At 38.7% G+C, this 17,054-nt stretch overlaps 1 protein-coding gene across 4 annotated transcripts in view; it reads right to left on the reverse strand.

Moving 5' to 3' along the window:
* Positions 1–17,054, reverse strand: part of LOC111416918 (Adenylyl cyclase X D) — a 36,863-nt gene that overhangs the window by 987 nt on the left and 18,822 nt on the right. For all 4 annotated transcript variants that reach the window (XM_071194038.1, XM_071194035.1, XM_071194043.1 and 1 more), the window contains 9 exons: positions 12,243–12,358; positions 11,873–12,160; positions 11,669–11,818; positions 6,292–6,421; positions 5,894–6,234; positions 5,672–5,839; positions 5,390–5,615; positions 439–558; positions 15–378 (listed from right to left, as the gene is read on the reverse strand). In XM_071194038.1, the coding sequence (XP_071050139.1) occupies positions 15–378; positions 439–558; positions 5,390–5,615; positions 5,672–5,839; positions 5,894–6,234; positions 6,292–6,421; positions 11,669–11,818; positions 11,873–12,160; positions 12,243–12,358 (1,903 nt within the window). The remainder of the gene's footprint in view (positions 1–14; positions 379–438; positions 559–5,389; positions 5,616–5,671; positions 5,840–5,893; positions 6,235–6,291; positions 6,422–11,668; positions 11,819–11,872; positions 12,161–12,242; positions 12,359–17,054) is intronic.

Consider the following 17,054-nt stretch of genomic DNA (forward strand, 5'->3'; position numbering starts at 1 on the left):
TTAATTTAACTTACCGACATGAATTGGTAAAATGTTATTAATAAGTAACGCGTTAGCAGTTTTTAAAGCCTTCTCTTCTTGCTCCTTTTCAACTTGTTCCACGTTTAACATCTCATCAAGTCGTGTCATAAAATCTGTTTGTCGATCGATGCAGTGTAAAGCAAACGATAGAAAAACAACGTGGAGAATATGAGCGGTCGAAGAGGTAATGCCTATGTTGTATATTTCGGAGGATTTAAAATATTTTTCGTCGAATCTTATTAAAAGTAATGAATAAAGTAGCGTCACGCTGATTGCTGAGATTAACTTTAGTAGCATGTGTACTCGGAGAAATGTAAAATTTACAATTATTGCTAAAGAGATTGTCTCTGTCATATGCTAAAATGTGAAATAACTTAATTCAAGTTTTAAACGCATTAATATTTGAGTTATTCTTACCCATGGGTCCATACAATATTCACCGTTATTGGTATCAATATCTGATCTTCCTAAATAAAGTACAGACCTAATCAATTTGGTGGTGTTGCTAGAATTTCCATCAAAATATTCGCATCCAAGCTAAAAAGAAAATTCAATTAACAAATGCTATATTAAACAAGTTTTTTTTCTATATCATATTAGGCAGAAGCATATTTATTTAGCAAGTGAGCCAAAGAGATGCTTCCAAGACATCCAAGGCAAGACTCTAAAGAAACTAACAAGTTAGAAATTCACCAACTCAATGTCACAAAACCTAATTTAAAAGTTCAAAGGAGAAGTAAGGTAGATTGCTATCCCACCACTCACAGAATTGACGCTGAAACTCTATTACTAATAATTGACAATATACAGAGTGTTTCATAATACCATCACCACGCTCTAATCGCACTATACATTAAATGAATATAACCTCAAAAAACGAATTGTTGACGTTGTCGACATTTGACATTGTCGACGTGTCGAATAAGTACGTCGAGGTCAAGTGTCAACAAAAATGTCGACGCGTCGACAAGCAACCCTTATCCCAGTTAGAAAATATCCTACTCTCCTATAATATGCTTCCCTATCTCTCTGCCCATACATCAGCCTCTTCTCCTTAATGTCCCTCCAGCACTCTCCCAGGATCCTGTAATGCGGTCTTCCTTCTATAATTTCCTCGTACTTCACTGCTCTTCTCCCAGCCTCCACCCTTACTGCATTCATCTTAACCTCCTTCCTCATTACATACCCTGGAATCTCCCTCGCCAACCCTAGTACCCATCTCCAATACCTTGTTTGTGCATCCTCCACCCATCCTTGTTCTCTCCATCCCCATACTTCTGCGCCGTACATCATTGTGTTCCTCACCAAGCCCTCAGCCTCTGTAGCCACGACCACCAAATCATGCGCATACGCCAACACATGCACCTTTGTTCCTCCTATCACCACCCCACCTATTTGCCCTCTAACAAGTCTCTGACAAGTATGGGACTAAGAAGGGTCTTAATCCCTTTGTTGTACAGAATATCTCGCTTAACTTTTCCTCCACTTTAACCTTGGCCATCGTCTCCCTGTACATCTCCTTTACTCTTTCTCTATCAGCTGTTCTGTGATACCTCCTCATTTCCTCCCACATCTTCCCTCTATCCACCTTATCAAATGCCACCTTCAGGTCTATGAACAATGCATACAACTTTCCTCGCTTCTTGTTCAACTCCCTATCTGCCAGGTGTTTCAATATGTATACAGGGTGTTTCATAATATATGCGCAGGACTTCAGGATGTGATAGCTTGTCCAAAAATTTGAAAAAAAGTTTCTATCAACTTACCCTCTAAAATGCACCATTTTCGAGATACATGGTGTTGAAATTTAATTAAAAGAATTGTTTTTTTGCGAATATCTCCGGAACCGGCTATCGCACAGAAAACAGCTTTTGTAAGCATTTTCTACTCATAATAAGCTAAGTTTCTACTTTCTCCAAACCGTAAAGATAACACATTTCAGCGTTTTTTTGTAAGAAATGGTATAATTTATTTTTACAAGTAGGCTTTAAATTATATAACAAAAGCTACCTCCCGTCAAAATAACAATTAGTTTGTACCTGCAAAAAGTAAACTTGTATTACAAAATTAAAACTGAATTACACAAACTCTGAAATGTGCGAAATGCATTACCTTTGCGGAATGGCGTGCGGTAATTCGGCAGAAGCAAGGTGGTTGTATCAAGAAAGACATCCTGATCGCCCAGTACCACACCATAACTTGTTTCTACGCATTCACCAACGACTATGGGAAAATGGAAGTTTTAAAAGGATTCCTGCTGATAATGGGCGACCTATGGAAGTTGCAAATCCGCAAGTAGAAGAGGCTGTTCTCAACAAAATTGATGAAAATCCGACCACAAGTACCAGAAAAATTGCTCACAACTTAAATCTATCTCACTCGACGGTTTGGAGAATTTTGAAAAGGCAACTTTTGTATCCCTACCATATCCAAAGAGTACAAAGCCTTATTGCCAAGAGATTTTCCACCAAGATTGACTTTTTCTACATGGATGCAAGACAAAATAGCTCAAAATCCTGAGTTTGGAGCCGAAGTTCTGTTTACCGATAAAGCATCTTTCTCGAAGATGGTATTTTCAATTTTCACAATAACCACATATGGGCAGAAGAAAATCCACATGAAATTGCAGAAGGCCATCATCAGCAACAATTTTCCGTAAATGTTTATTTTTTAGGCCCAAACTTTTTTCCGAACAGATTCAACAGTGCAGATTATCGATAATTTCTAGAAGTACTGCCGGAAGATGTACCGTTTCAAGTAAGACAAAACATGTACTTTATGCATGATGGAGCTCCGACCCACGTTAGTTTGGTTGCTCGCCAATACTTGAACGACGAATACCCAGATCGTTGGATCCTTCGAGGAGGTCCGCACCCTTGGCCACCATAATCTCCCGAACTTAATTGTTTAGATGTTTTCTTTTGGGGCCATCTGAAAACCCTAGTCTATGCTACTCCAGTTGAAAATGTTGACCAATTAAGAGAGCGCATTGTTGTATCTTGCGATATAATTCGGAATACTCCGGGAATTTTCCTACGTGTTAGACACTCAATGCGTCGAAAAATTGCTGCGTACATTGAAGCTAACTAAAATGTCCGCCATTTTGAACATTTAATTTAACTGTGTCTCGAAAACGGTCAACTTTAGAGCTCATGATCTTCAGTACCTTTTTTGTGTAGAAAACATTGGCGGTTCAAATGGGCGTCTCAAAACCGTACTTTTTCCAGTGGCGTAGAGTTGGGGAGAAAAACAACCACTACCCCTTCAAAATGTTCACCAATTATGACTTTAAAAATTCTTTTTCTCGCTCAAAACTTAGCTTATTATGCGTAGAAAATGGTTACAAAAGCTGTTTTCTGTGCCGGAGATATTCGCAAAAAACGATTTTTTTTATTAAATTTCAGCACCCTGTATCTCGAAAATGGTGCATTTTAGAGGATAAGTCCTGCGCATATATTATGAAACACCCTGTATACATATTGAAGCACCTGGCAGATAGGGAGTTGAAGAAGAAGGGAGGAAGATTGTATGCATTGTTTGTAGACCTGAATGCGGCATTTGATAAGGTGGATAGAGGGAAGATGTGGGAGGAAATGAGGAGGTATCACAGAACAGCTGATAGAGACAGAGTAAAGACGACGTACAGGGAGACGATGGCCAAGGTTAAAGTGAAGGAAGAGTTAAGCGAGGTATTCTGTACAAGGAAGGGATTAAGACAAGGGTGCCCGCTTAGTCCCACACTTGTCAGAAACTTGTTAGGGGGCAAATAGGTGGGGTGGTGATAAGAGGAACAAAGGTGCACGTGTTGGCGTATGCGCATGATTTGGTGGTCGTGGCTACAGAGGCTGAGGGCTTGGTGAGGAACACAATGATGTACTGCTCAGAAGTATGGGGATGGAGAGAACAAGGATTGGTGGAGGATGTACAAACAAGGTATTGGAGATGGGTATTAGGGTTGGCGAGGGAGACTCCAGGATATGTAATGAGGAAGGTGCTTAAGATGAATGCAGAAAGGGTGGAGGCTGGGAGAAGAGCAGTGAAGTACGAGGAAATTAAAGAAGGAAGACCGCATTGCAGGATCCTGGAAGAGTGCTGGAGGGACATTAAGGAGAGGAGGCTAATATACAGGCGGAGAGATAGGGAAGGATATAATAAGAGAGTAGGATATTTTCTAACTGGGATCAACAACAGAAGAGTGGAGAGAGTTGAAATGTGGAGAAAACTGAAAGATAGGGAGAGGGACATACAGAGGCAAGAAAGAAGGTCAACATACGAGAAGGGAGAATATAATGAAAGGTATGGAAAGATAGTGCAAAAGTATCTGTTGATGGAGTGGGATGATGAGGGATTGGTGGCTAGATTCCGCTGTGGCAATGAGGGGAGAAGGAACAGGTACTGGACGGGCGATGTGGAGAGGTACTGTAGGATGTGTGGAGAGAATTGCAAGATGCTGGAACACATGCTGAGAGAGTGTAGTGAGCTAAGGGAGGAGGCGATGGACAGGAAGCAGATTTTGGGAGAGGGGGTGAGAGCAAAAGACGGATGAGGGAGGTGATTGGGGCGAGGAGCCGAGGGTGTGGAGATGGGGGAGGAGGGTAGAGAGTTTGGGTGTATACATATACAGGGTAATTCAAATTCGACTCCCACCATTGGGATCTCAGAAAACATAAGAGATACAGAAATTGTTAAATGGGAGCAAAGTTGCGTATCTTAGAGCTCATCATATTTCAACCAAGTTTTTTGATCTAGCCGTGTTAGTTTTTAAAATATAGCCGAAAAACAAAAAAATTACGTTTTCGTTTTTTACCTATAACTTTTTTATTTTTCGTGAATCTAAAAAAACATTCCTAAGGCAACTTTTTATGAAAAATGTCTTGACATAATTAGAAATTTTCTCCGACGTTTCGTTTTCGTGAAACTATCATCAGGTTTATTTTTTTTTATGAACGCCAATGTTTTTTTTCGTTTTACGAAAACGAAATGTCAGAGAAAATTTCGAGTTGTGTCATGAAATTTTTCATAAAAAGTTGCCTTAAGAATGTTTTTCCAGATTCACGAAAAAACGGAAAATAAAGAAGTTATAGGCAGAAAGCGAAAAGGTAATTTTTTTGATTTTCGGCCATATTTTAAAAACTAAAACGACTAGATCCAAAAACTTTGTTGAAAAATGATGAGCGCTAAGATACGCAACTTTGCCCTCGTTTAACCATTTCTGTATCTCTTATAGTTTCTGAGATCCCAATAGTGGGGGTCGAATTTGAATTATCCTGTGTTGTATTGGAGAAATATTGTAAATTCTAAATTATAAACAATAAAACGCTTATTATTAGAAGAACAAAAATAACATTTTCTTATTTCTAAAACTTACCATATCATATATCACAGTCCCTGTACTGGCAAGCCATATCACAATATATAAAATAGTCCTGAAAATTACACTTTGAACGATTTTTTCGGAAAGTTCTCTAAACCAATCGAAAAATATTTGCAATTTGGGCAACTTTTGCGAATAATCAAAGTTGCATGTTGACCAAGTGATTGGCACAATTAATAATAACACTACGAGTAATGTATAACCTATTGGTCGGTTTAGGCTAAAAACAAAAATAATTATTAAATAAAATTATTTTATAATTAGTTATCTCCTTACTCAGGTCGGTTGATATTTTGAATAATCACAATACAAGTCATAACTAAAAGTATTCCAATAATGTAGTACTTGAAAATATGATCTGGATGTCTGATAAAATTCATTTCTTTGTTACAATCGTTAAACGTCATCGTTAATGGGTTGATGTGTTTCGTCTTAAAGTATTGGCTAAAAAAAAAAGAAATAATTAAATTAAATAAGTAATCAATTTAGTTTACTTACTCGTATTTAGTAAAAGATAAATCGTCAATTGAGTCTTCAATCGTTTTGTTGGTCCTTTCTAATCGTTCACTATATCTTTTAATATTACTATCCATAAAGGCGGTTCTTCTACTAACATCCCTCGGCGTTCTTCTCCTTCCACTAACTCTCCCGTTTAACCCCGCGAAATGTGGATTTCCACTTGGTCTCCTCGCATGCGGAATGTACCTCGATTCTCGTCTCGTCGTCGATCTCGTTTCATTAAGACTATAAACATCACTACCTCTTGAAACTATTCCATTTGCAGTGCTACTATTTTGTCGCAAATTTTCGATTAATGGGTGATCTTTAAGGATTTCCTCCTAAAATAATTAAAAAATTAAGTATTTAAACTTGGAACGTTTTGTAAAAGCAATTACTTCTGGGGAAATAATATAAGTTTCTATATTATTTTGGGCGAGAATTTCATCTTTCTGACCTGCATCGGATGGTTCGATGATGTAGTTTTGTCTTAATTGGTCTTTGGTTTGTTTAGTTATGTGAACTTTTCTAAAAAATATATATAAAATTGGATAAATTAAGAAATAAGAAAATTAAATTGGATAATATATCTTGACAAATCTATCTTGGCAGGGCAGAATGAATGTGATAGTAAATCGTTGACGTGAAGAGGGAGAGAAGGTAGATAGAGAGACAATAAGGTAATGGAAAGCGATTACAGAGGAGGGGAGGGAGGGATGTCTGATTATTGGAGGGGACTTTAATGCAAGAATAGGGGAAGAAGGGGGAAGAGGGGAGATGTGGGGGGGGGGAGGGAGATTTTTCCAAGGATAAGACACTGAATGGAAAAGGAAGGGTGATGCTGTGGTGGGCGGAGAAGGAGGGATGGGAGATACTGAATGGGAATAGGGAGGAAGGTGATGAAGGGGAATATACTTATACGGGTACAAGGGGGGCGTCCGTGATAGATTATGTGTTAGTGGAAGGGGGTAGGAGGGAGAAGGCGGCGAGAGGAAGAAGTAAAATATGTTAAGACAGATTGGAGAGGAGATAAAACGCTACAGGAGGAGTCGTGGAACTGGAAGATTTGATGGATGTGGTGAGTAACGCATTACCGAGGAGGGAGTGATTGCGGCGGGGACGCATTCTGGGAAGGAACGAATGGTGGGATGGAGGATGCAGGGAGGCAAGGAGAAAATTGAGGCAATGGCGGAGAGGAGAGATTCTGGTGGACAGTTATAAGGAGACAAGAAGAAGGCAGAAAGGAGTATGTGGGAGAAAGAAAAGGGAGTTGAGTTGAGGTTGAGGGAGGCAGCAAAAATTAAGGAGATAAGACGGTGTGGAGGTATTTGAAGAAGTTGAGGAAGGGAGAAGAGCAGGTCAGTAACAATATACAGATGTCGGAATGGAGGAGTCACTTTATGAATTTGTTGGGAGGGGTAGAAGATAGGAAGGCGGTCGAGATGGAGGAGACGACTGAGGGGGGTGAGGAGATTACGGAGGAAGAGTTGACAACAATTTTGAGGCGGGGGAGGATGGGGTTTAGAACGAAGCATAGTTGGAGGCGACAGGAGAGGTGAGAAGGAAGCTGTTAGAGACGTTGTACAACGTGTGGAGAGGGGAAGGGTTTCTGAACGGTTGGAAGATGCCCAGTGCAGAAGAAGGGAAGTAAGAGAGCAGTGGAGAGCTATAGGGGAATCAGCCTACTCAACTCCTCATACCAGATTTATGCGAACATACTGCTGGGAAGATTGGAGGAAGAGATTAAGAATTGCCGGATGAACAGGCAGGTTTTAAGAATGGTAGGGGGGCGATCGATAACGTTTACATCTTAAAATATCTGGTGGATAGAGAGTTGGATAAGAAAGGAGGGAAGTTGTATGCCCTATTAGGGTGATAGGGTGAAGTTGTGGGAGGAGATGGAGAAGAGGGGGTCACGGAAGAGCTGAGGAAGAGGGTAAAGACGATATACAGGCAAAGGACAGCTAGTGTTAGAGTCGGGAAAGCGATGAGCGAACCATTTTGGACAGGGGTGTCCACTGAGCTCCAGCCTTTTTGCCCTGTATACTACGGATTTGGAAGGCAGGCTGGAGAAAGGGCAAAGGGGCGGAGTGGTGGTCACATAAAGAAATAGAAATTGAACCAGCGTTGAATTTGGGAGAATTTTGTTTTGGAGTTGATGACATAGAAAACTTGTTTCAAGTTTCAAAAATACATCCGAGTTGAGAAGAACAGTCGAGTTTTTGCAAGTGTGCTGAATTGGTCGATATCGTAGTTGATTTACTGAAATATAATTTTTGTGGAAATAAAACTTTGGAAAATACACAATTTGTGGATTTCATCAACCGATTCATTAGTTTTGGAACGCCTTCGGGGAGTTAAACACTTAAAAATTTCGATTCTACACGTTTTAAAGCCACCCAACAACTTAGGCGTAAGGAACAAGTTTTTTTTTAGTTTACCGCTGATTAAATCATTCATTATAGTTTTTACTTACTTCCGACCTTTCCTGGAACACATTCTTTGGTCATCCAAATACATATATATATATTCTTCCGACATCACCCCGAGAACATTGAGGTAAAGGGGAAGAAGGAAAAGAAGAAAGTGCTGGAAAGAGAGGTTGGTTAAAATATTTTTTTTATCTTTTACATCGTTCGCCTAAATATAAAGAATAAAAATAAGAATATTTATATCTTCGATTACGCCCAATCCCTCCCTTTTGTTGATCTTGGATTTGGAAAATTATTTTTTTTTGTAATAAAAAAAAATAGGTTTTGTTATTAAGATAAGAAAAGAAGTTATAATTTTTGTACATTTACGTTTGAACATTCTACCGGTGGTTACCTTGAAGCGGGTTTTTCATTTTTCTTTAATTTTCGAGTTGTTTTTTTATTTTTCGGTTTTGACGAAAATTTGGCCAAATTTCGGTTCGTTCCGATTTTCCTTTCAGATTATTTTTTTTACCGCTTTCTGGTGCGCCGTCGTAATAAAACGAGTTTGTTTCTTTTTATTTTAATTTCGTTTTTGATACATTTATATTATTACTTTTGTAATATTTCTTTATTATTGGTAAAGATTAATTTTTCTACAATTAAAGATATTTCGGCGTCAAAGCAAAGTTTCGTAGTTTTACTCAACAATAATTTGGTGCGGGTGGATGTAATATTTTTTTTTTTGCACGAACTTATTCCCCGCCAGCTGGAGCACAAGCGGCCATTTACTCCACCAATATATTTTTTTTCCAACAGACACTGAACAATTTTTTTTTGTATCGAGTAATTATAGTTTGGTAAAAAAAAAAGCCACGTAACAGAGGCAGAAAAGTTCGTATGTGCTAGCGTACACGGATGACATGGTGGTTGTGGCGAAAGATGCTGCGGAAATGAGAGGGATGGTGAGACACTTGGGGAGGTATTTCAGGGCGAAGGGGTTGGAAGTGAATGAAGCAAAGACAAAGATGATGAGGTTCTGCAAAGGAAGAGAGAAAGAGGGGGGATTGGAGATGGGAGGGGAGAGAGATAGAGAAGTGTGAGAATTCACATATCTGGGGTACAAGTTCAGGGAGGATAGCAAGGATGCGGCGCATGTGAGGGAGATGGAAGCGAATAGGTTGGTGGCCAGATGTCGGTGTGGTAATGAGGAGAGAGCGAACAGGTACTGGACGGATGATGTGAAGGCAGGGGATGGATGAGGGAGCCAACCACCTCCCTCATCCATCCCCCTCATCCACGAGGGAACGGAGGAAGGGGGCTGATAAGGGAAATTATGTTTGGTTTGTCATGTATTGTACAGGGTGTCCAAATTTCGATGGGTTTGCAGGGTATCTCAGTTATTATGAAAGATAGAAAGTTGCGGCTTTCGCGAACCTGAGCTACTTTTTTGTGAAACTTACAATGGCGCAAACCAAATTTTCATAGCCCTTTTCGTTTTTGATATACAGGGAGTGTTTGAAATTTACTATTTTCAGGCACCTCCTGTATCTCGGCTATACGGAAACTTAGTAAAAAAGTAAAAACGGGTTCTAACAGATTTTTTCACGTGGAATTCAATGGTGCACGTTGAATTTTTCTAGTCATCGCGGTTTTTGAGTTATAAACACAACTCAAATACTAAATTACATTACATTACATTACATAGAATACATATCGGGTAGGCGGACCAACCAACCTTGCACCGCGACCCTAAGGATCTATTGTACCCCTATAGATATCGTGATCAAATTTCACCGTGCAGTCCAATGCTCTTAACGAACATTAATACCTTGCTCGGCGAAAGGTCATTCAGATCTTTTGAGGAGATAAACTGCGACCCAAAAATCGAGAGTCTGATACGGCAGTGGCATAAAACATGCTCAACCGTCTCTGCTTCCTCCGCACATAGTCGGCATTCAACATCGTCGGCTAAACCCAACAAGTTGAGGTGTGCTTTTAATCGGCAGTGCCCAGTAAAAACACCCATTAGAACTTTTATGCTACTACGGGCAAGTCCTAAAATATTCCCGGGTTTGACAGTGGCGATGTTAATAAACACCTTAGCTTGTCTCATTCCAGGAGAACTGGTCCACAGTAGGCGAAGTCTCTTTTCAGCCCACAGTCCAATCCTATATTTGGCCATCGCAAATGATACACCAATTGCTGGTTCCGGTCCCACAAACGCTTCAGCGCTGCCATCTCGTGCTAGCTTATCTGCCGCTTCATTGCCAACAACCCCAGAGTGACCCGGGACCCAGATCAGAGAGACTCTGTTATCACAACTCAGTGTGTTTAATGTTCTCTTACAATCATTAACCAGAGCCGACACCGTTTTCACGGCTTGAAGCGCCTGGAGAGCGGCTTGACTGTCTGAGAAAATTCGTACTGTCATGTTCTTCACCCCTCTTTCAAGAAGGATTTTAGCACCCATGTCAATAGCAAATACTTCCGCCTGGAATACAGTACAGTACGTACCCAGGCTGTAGGCTTGCTTAATTCGAGGTGTCTGGCAGTATACTCCTGCTCCTACCCCTTCGGGCGTTTTTGATCCATCTGTGTACAAGCAAATGTCTGCCCGAACCAGAGAATTTTCATTTTCGATCCAGGACTGCCGCTCAGGCAGTACAATCTGGTATCGAGCGTTAATCACTGATAGTGATACCGCCAAATCTGACGGCATTGATAGCACAGTATCAGTGCTTATAATGTCTTCCGCAGCCCATTGGTAGGACATGTCGGAACAGTTTTGAGCATATTGCTTAAATCTGTAAATGGTTGTTCTAGCCACTTTCTCTATATGCAAATGCAGAGGAGATAGGCCAAGCAGAACCTCCATTGCTAGAGTTGGCGTTGTGCCTATCGCACCAGAGATTGCCAATCCAGCTACTCGTTGAATTCGTGAAAGTTTACTGATAACTGAAGTCTGTCGGACTTTCCTATACCAGGCTGCTGCTCCATATGTGATCATAGTTCTAACCACAGTCACATAGAGTCAGTACAGTCTTTCAGGGGAACACTCCCTGTATATCAAAAACGAAGAGGGCTATGAAAATTTGGTTTGCGCCATTGTAAATTTCACAAAAAAGTAGCTCAGGTTCGCGAAAGCCGCAACTTTCTATCGTTCATAACAACTGAGATACCCTGCAAACCCATCGAAATTTGGACACCCTGTACAGAAAATTGTAAACTTTTAGTTAATAATAAAAACTCTTATAGATAGGTAATCGTTGACGTAAAATCAATTCTAGACATTTGCTATGGGGCATTTGACTTTTATATACCCAGATAGATTTACCAAGCTAAAAATTGTGTTAAAGCTCACCCTGGTTTTCCCGTTGTTTCCATTCTATTTGCAATACTAACATCTTTTGACCAAATATCAAATTGCCATTTCCGATCTCCAATAACTCCACTTTGAATGTCACCTGTATGGATTCCTATTCGCATATCGATTGGTAATAATGTTTTTTTCCTTAAAAAATACATCATGTTTTTGTATTTATAAATAAAGATTTAGTGTACTTACTTAACTTCCTGTATAATTTTAATCATTCTAAGTCCAAGATTAACGCAGGCATCAGCGTGATCAGCGATTTTATCCGGTTCCAATCCGGCCACGCAATAATAACAATCCCCTAAAAACTTAACTCGCAACACTTTTAATTCATCCGAAGCGTCGTCGAATCTTCCAAATAATTCGTTGAGGGTTTCAACGAGTTCGAGAGATTTCAAAGTGGTCGTCATCCGTGTATAATTAACTATATCCGCGTAAAGAATTGTGACGTTGGCGTGTTGTTGAATGTCGAGCTGTTTCCTTTGTAAATAAAATACAAAATACAAAGATAAAATACAAAGATAGAAAGAAATACAATCGATTTTTTTTTGATTTGTTTTACCATACGCTTATGTCGCGGTATTCCCCTGCATCTCTGATTGTCTTAACTTTTTCTTCAGCGTTTTGTTTAATCTTAGCTATGGCGTGTACCGGAATTATACTCGCCATAAGTTGTTCCTACAATTAAATGATAATCATTAATTGATATTATTATTTTTAATATTAACAATAAAATAAATCATAATAGTCGTGTAAGTAGTCCTGGTTAAACATCAATACAGTAAGTATATACATTTAATTGCAGCTTTTTAATATCTAACGATATCGATGATTGAACGAAAATACTTTGATAACAAATGGGACTTGGAACAAAAAAATTAACTGATGATAATCAAATAATTACATCCGATTTCAAGTGGCTAGTAATTAAAACCATAAAAATCGATATTATGATTTTATTTTCTTGTGTATATCTCACTATGTACTTAATTGGACCTTCAATTAATATAATTGATTTTTTTTTCAGTGTGATATCATCGTATCGATTTAATCCAGAAATTTCTAAACCTGTTCATTCTAACCGTTTAAATTTTTAATGCAATAATAACATGTCTTTTTTAAGATTTCTTAATTTCAATAACAGTACATAAAAGAATAATTTTATTTAATGATTGCAATCAAAGTTTTAATAATCCCATAATAAATAACAAAAATTTGTTTTGAATTGAATGACGAAAAAATATATAAGGATTTTTTTTAACAATCGTCTTTAAGAGTAGGCCTGAGATTCAAACATTATTTCCCATCGCACTTCGTAATGACTTGAAGAACATATATCACATCCGTTGAATTTAAAAACGCGCAAAAAGTGTACTGCATCCAGAGCCAACAATGCCATCTCTACAGATATGGGCGAAAAACTTACCACAGAGTGATGGCAGTGTCAATATTATACTAATTAAAAGATGTTGTTCAACAACGTAGCTCTCTCGCAAAGTAATCAAACAATCCCATAACTGCGCCGACTCTCGAAAACATGGAAGAACATGGAAGCGTTGAAGTTGAGGGAGGCAAAAAAAAAACCAACAACGTAGCTCTCTCGCAAAGTAATCAAACAATCCCATAACTGCGCCGACTCTCAAAAACATGGAAGAAGAACCAATAAAAGAGGAACCGATGACAATTTCAACAAGCTTCTAACATTGTTTTGTTTCTGTTCAAGACACCCGATCATTTTGCTTAGGAAATCAAGTACCGCAAAGCAGCGGAGGCAAGTTAAAGCTTCCCCGGGAAGGCTTATTCGAAAGCGAAAGAGTCTTTTGGAAGAACCTTGAAGATTTTCAAGTCAACGAGAACGACAATGTAGATATCTCATAATTTTAATTTTCATGGAAACCATCGAACAATGGTAATGTAGATTCCATGCAAAAAAAAAACAAAAAAATCGTTTCAGTTACTATGCTTAAAAATTAAAACAAAACCCAAGGACAGTAGAATCTAACAGGACTGCTACATCCATTGTTGTGACAACCTGCCCGCAAACTACGTCACACCATTTTCCACGCCCAGCTGTTGTTATGGTCTATGCGTTTGCTGTGTTTTTAGAGGTTATATCCTAGACTTATTCATATTATTTTTGAAGTTTTATGTTTTTAGACGTATTAATGTCTATCATATAACCTCTAAAAACACAGACAGTTACCAGGCGTGGCAAATAGTGTGACGTAGAGCGCGGGCAACCAACCCGTAGTGGACTACAAAAATACAATGGATGTAGCAGTCCTGTTAGATTCTACTGTCCTTGAACAAAACCTACAAAAATTTTTTGAACAATAATATAATAATAATAAGGTTTATTGCCTCAAAAACAAATATTTACATAAATATATACATTCATAACAATAAGTGATATCTTCCAAGAGACCCAACAGTGTATATGAAATTTTAAATAAATAAATTATTGCTATCAAAAAAAGTAATACTAAATAATGTGCTAATAAAACTGAACGAATGAGCATATTTGAGTTATGTAACGGATTGACAGTCAGTTACTACAAGGAAGGAAATACACACAAAAAAAAGTGTAGTAAAAGATAGATGAAAGGCAGACTAGAGAAGAAAACAAACACATATAGGTCAAGAAGAAGATAGTTGAAGATATAGCAGATGGCACCTCAAGGCCATCCTTTTTAAAACTTATTAAACTAGCTGTATTGCGAACAACGGCAGGCAAATCGTTCCACTACGCAATCGTCTGTACTGTAAAAGATCTGTGCTAGATTTCAGTACTATGGACTGGAAACATGAGTGCAGAGTCCGACATTGATCGCGTGGGCACATCATGTGATGCTAAAAAGTGAAAGGCATCAGACAAATAAGCAGGAGTGCGGGTGTGGACAATTTTGTACAACATAGTAAGTATACGAAATGATCTACGACTCTGGCAAGTCATCATCTGCAAGTTGTTACGATATGGAGTAATGTATACAATTGTTCTGAAGTCTTTCCAATTTACCCCGAAGAGCTGCGGTCAGATCGGGATACACAGCATCAGCATAATCAACCTGTGGGAAAATGAGAGAATAACAAACTTATGGCCACCAAGACATCGCCGAATCCATTACCACACCAAGATTTTTGACCGTATTAGAAAATGGAATAACGGTGTTGCCAAGCCTCAGTTGAAGGGTAGTTAAGGAATTAAATTGTGCCAGCGAAGGGCGAGTGCCAAATGTAATGGCTTGCGTTTTACCTGAATTCAGATTAAGTCCATGACGTCTAGACCAGTCAAGCACGCTAGAGAGATCGTTGTTAAGATGCAACAAAGCATCTGAGAGGTTGTTAACAGTTGACGAAATATAAAGTTGAAGGTCATCTGCATACAAATGAAAGTTACACGAGATACCATCATTAATACTATTTATGAAAATTGAGAAGAGCAAAGGACCCAGCACACTGCCTTGGGGAACTCCACATTTGATGTCAATAGGAGAAGAGAGTACAGATTCCACGCGGACACGTAAAGGCCGATAGGAAAGGTAAGACTGGAACCAAGATACACAAGAAGAGGTAAAATCAATAGCAGAAAGCCTAGTTAACAGGAGGGCATGGTCCACAGAATCAAAGGCCTTACTACAATCAAGTAACACTAGCAAGGTAACACAACGCTTATCATAAGCAGATCTAATATCATCGGTGATCTTAATCAGTGCTGTAGTAGTACCATGCCCCTCACCAAAACCAGACTGGAACTTGTCCTACCCATTTCTATTACAGTGAAAGCTCTCCTTACGGACAGCTCTAATAAGCGGACATCTCTTATAAGCGGACAAAAATCTTGGAACCAACCCCAAACCTATATTTTCATAAACGGACGCGGACACTATTTTTCTTTACATAACGGGCAAAAATTTCTAATAAACGGACGAGTAGGTAACTAAACGCACACATCAAAGTAATCTGTAATAGATATTTACCGACATGTGTTCGGGGATTCCTCGTTTTACGAGTTCCGCTTGTTAACGAATCCCAAAACATTAGTACATAGTTATTATTAGTTTGTTCGTTTCGGTGTAACGTGCGTTGAAATGGCTTCCAAGGTGGTAAAGAAAAAGATGCTTATGTTAAAGGAGAAAATGGAAATAGTGTGTTTATTAGATAAAGAAAAGTTGTCAGTTCGTGATATTGCTAAAAAATTTAAAATCGGGAAAACACAAGCGGCAAAAATAATCAAAGATAAAGAAAAGATTCGAAAGAAATGGCAGTCTGGAGTCAGTGTAAAAACGAAGAAAAACTTTTTGAGTAGTGAGGGTTCAAAGATCGACAAAGCCTGTTTCGAATGGTTTGTGAAAGCTAAAAATCAAAATATTGCCGTATCAGGATCATTCGTAAAGAAAAAAGCAAAAGAAATTGCAGAAAGATTAGGAGTGCGTACCTTTAAAGCGTCTGATGGGTGGTTACAAAAGTGGCGTTTGAGAAATAATGTTGCATTTAAGTGTATCTCCGGAGAAGCAGCAGATGTAAATGAAGAGGGCATTAATGAATTTATGAAAAAATTACCGACCTTCTTACTAGGCTATCGACCAGAGGACATTTTCAACGCAGATGAAAGTGGGCTCTTTTTTGAATCTGAGTCCAATATCATCTGCTCCGATACTAGTGAACTTAGACTTGTGTTGGTAGATGCTAGGATTTCATTAATAGTATTCTGCCTAGTTATGATACCAACCACCACAGGAGGATCCGCAAAATACTCCGCTAGAGCAGCAGCATCAAGAGTGGGTAGATCTGTGGGAGACTCTATAACAACAATTACCGCATTGTTTTCCAAAATGTCTTATGAGTGGCTCCAGACAACCTCTGACAGTAGTGCAATCTTTTAGCGTTTTTGCATTGATGATTACAACGGTTGCGCAGCACATGATTATATTCCCGATTGGCAGCAGAAGGGCTACGTTTGAACAATAACTTCGCACGATACCTCTGTTATTATGCAACTTTTGTTAAAACATTTTTAAAGAAGGTTATTAAACCTTCTTTTGAGATGTTAGGATTCCATGAAAATAAAATCACAAGACCGTAAACACCTGTATATCGTGCTACATGCAACGACTTTTTCGGTCGTTCTTACACCAAAGAATATTCCAAATCAAATTGGAATGTCATCGATCTACGACCATAAGTTTTACAAGGGTCAACACTTTCTCCGGTGCCAAATTATTGTAAATTATTAATTAAAGCATCTGCTTTTCAATCCATTAAATCGATTTTAGAAATCTCATTTAGATCTTAAGATAAAAATTGTTGAAACAAGTTTTGGAACAAGTTTTTAAACAACTTCAAGTTTTATAAGTATTTTGGTAATAAATTTAAT

Source organism: Onthophagus taurus, chromosome 1 (genome assembly GCF_036711975.1).
Source record: "Onthophagus taurus isolate NC chromosome 1, IU_Otau_3.0, whole genome shotgun sequence".
In the NCBI taxonomy this organism is placed as follows: domain Eukaryota; kingdom Metazoa; phylum Arthropoda; class Insecta; order Coleoptera; family Scarabaeidae; genus Onthophagus; species Onthophagus taurus.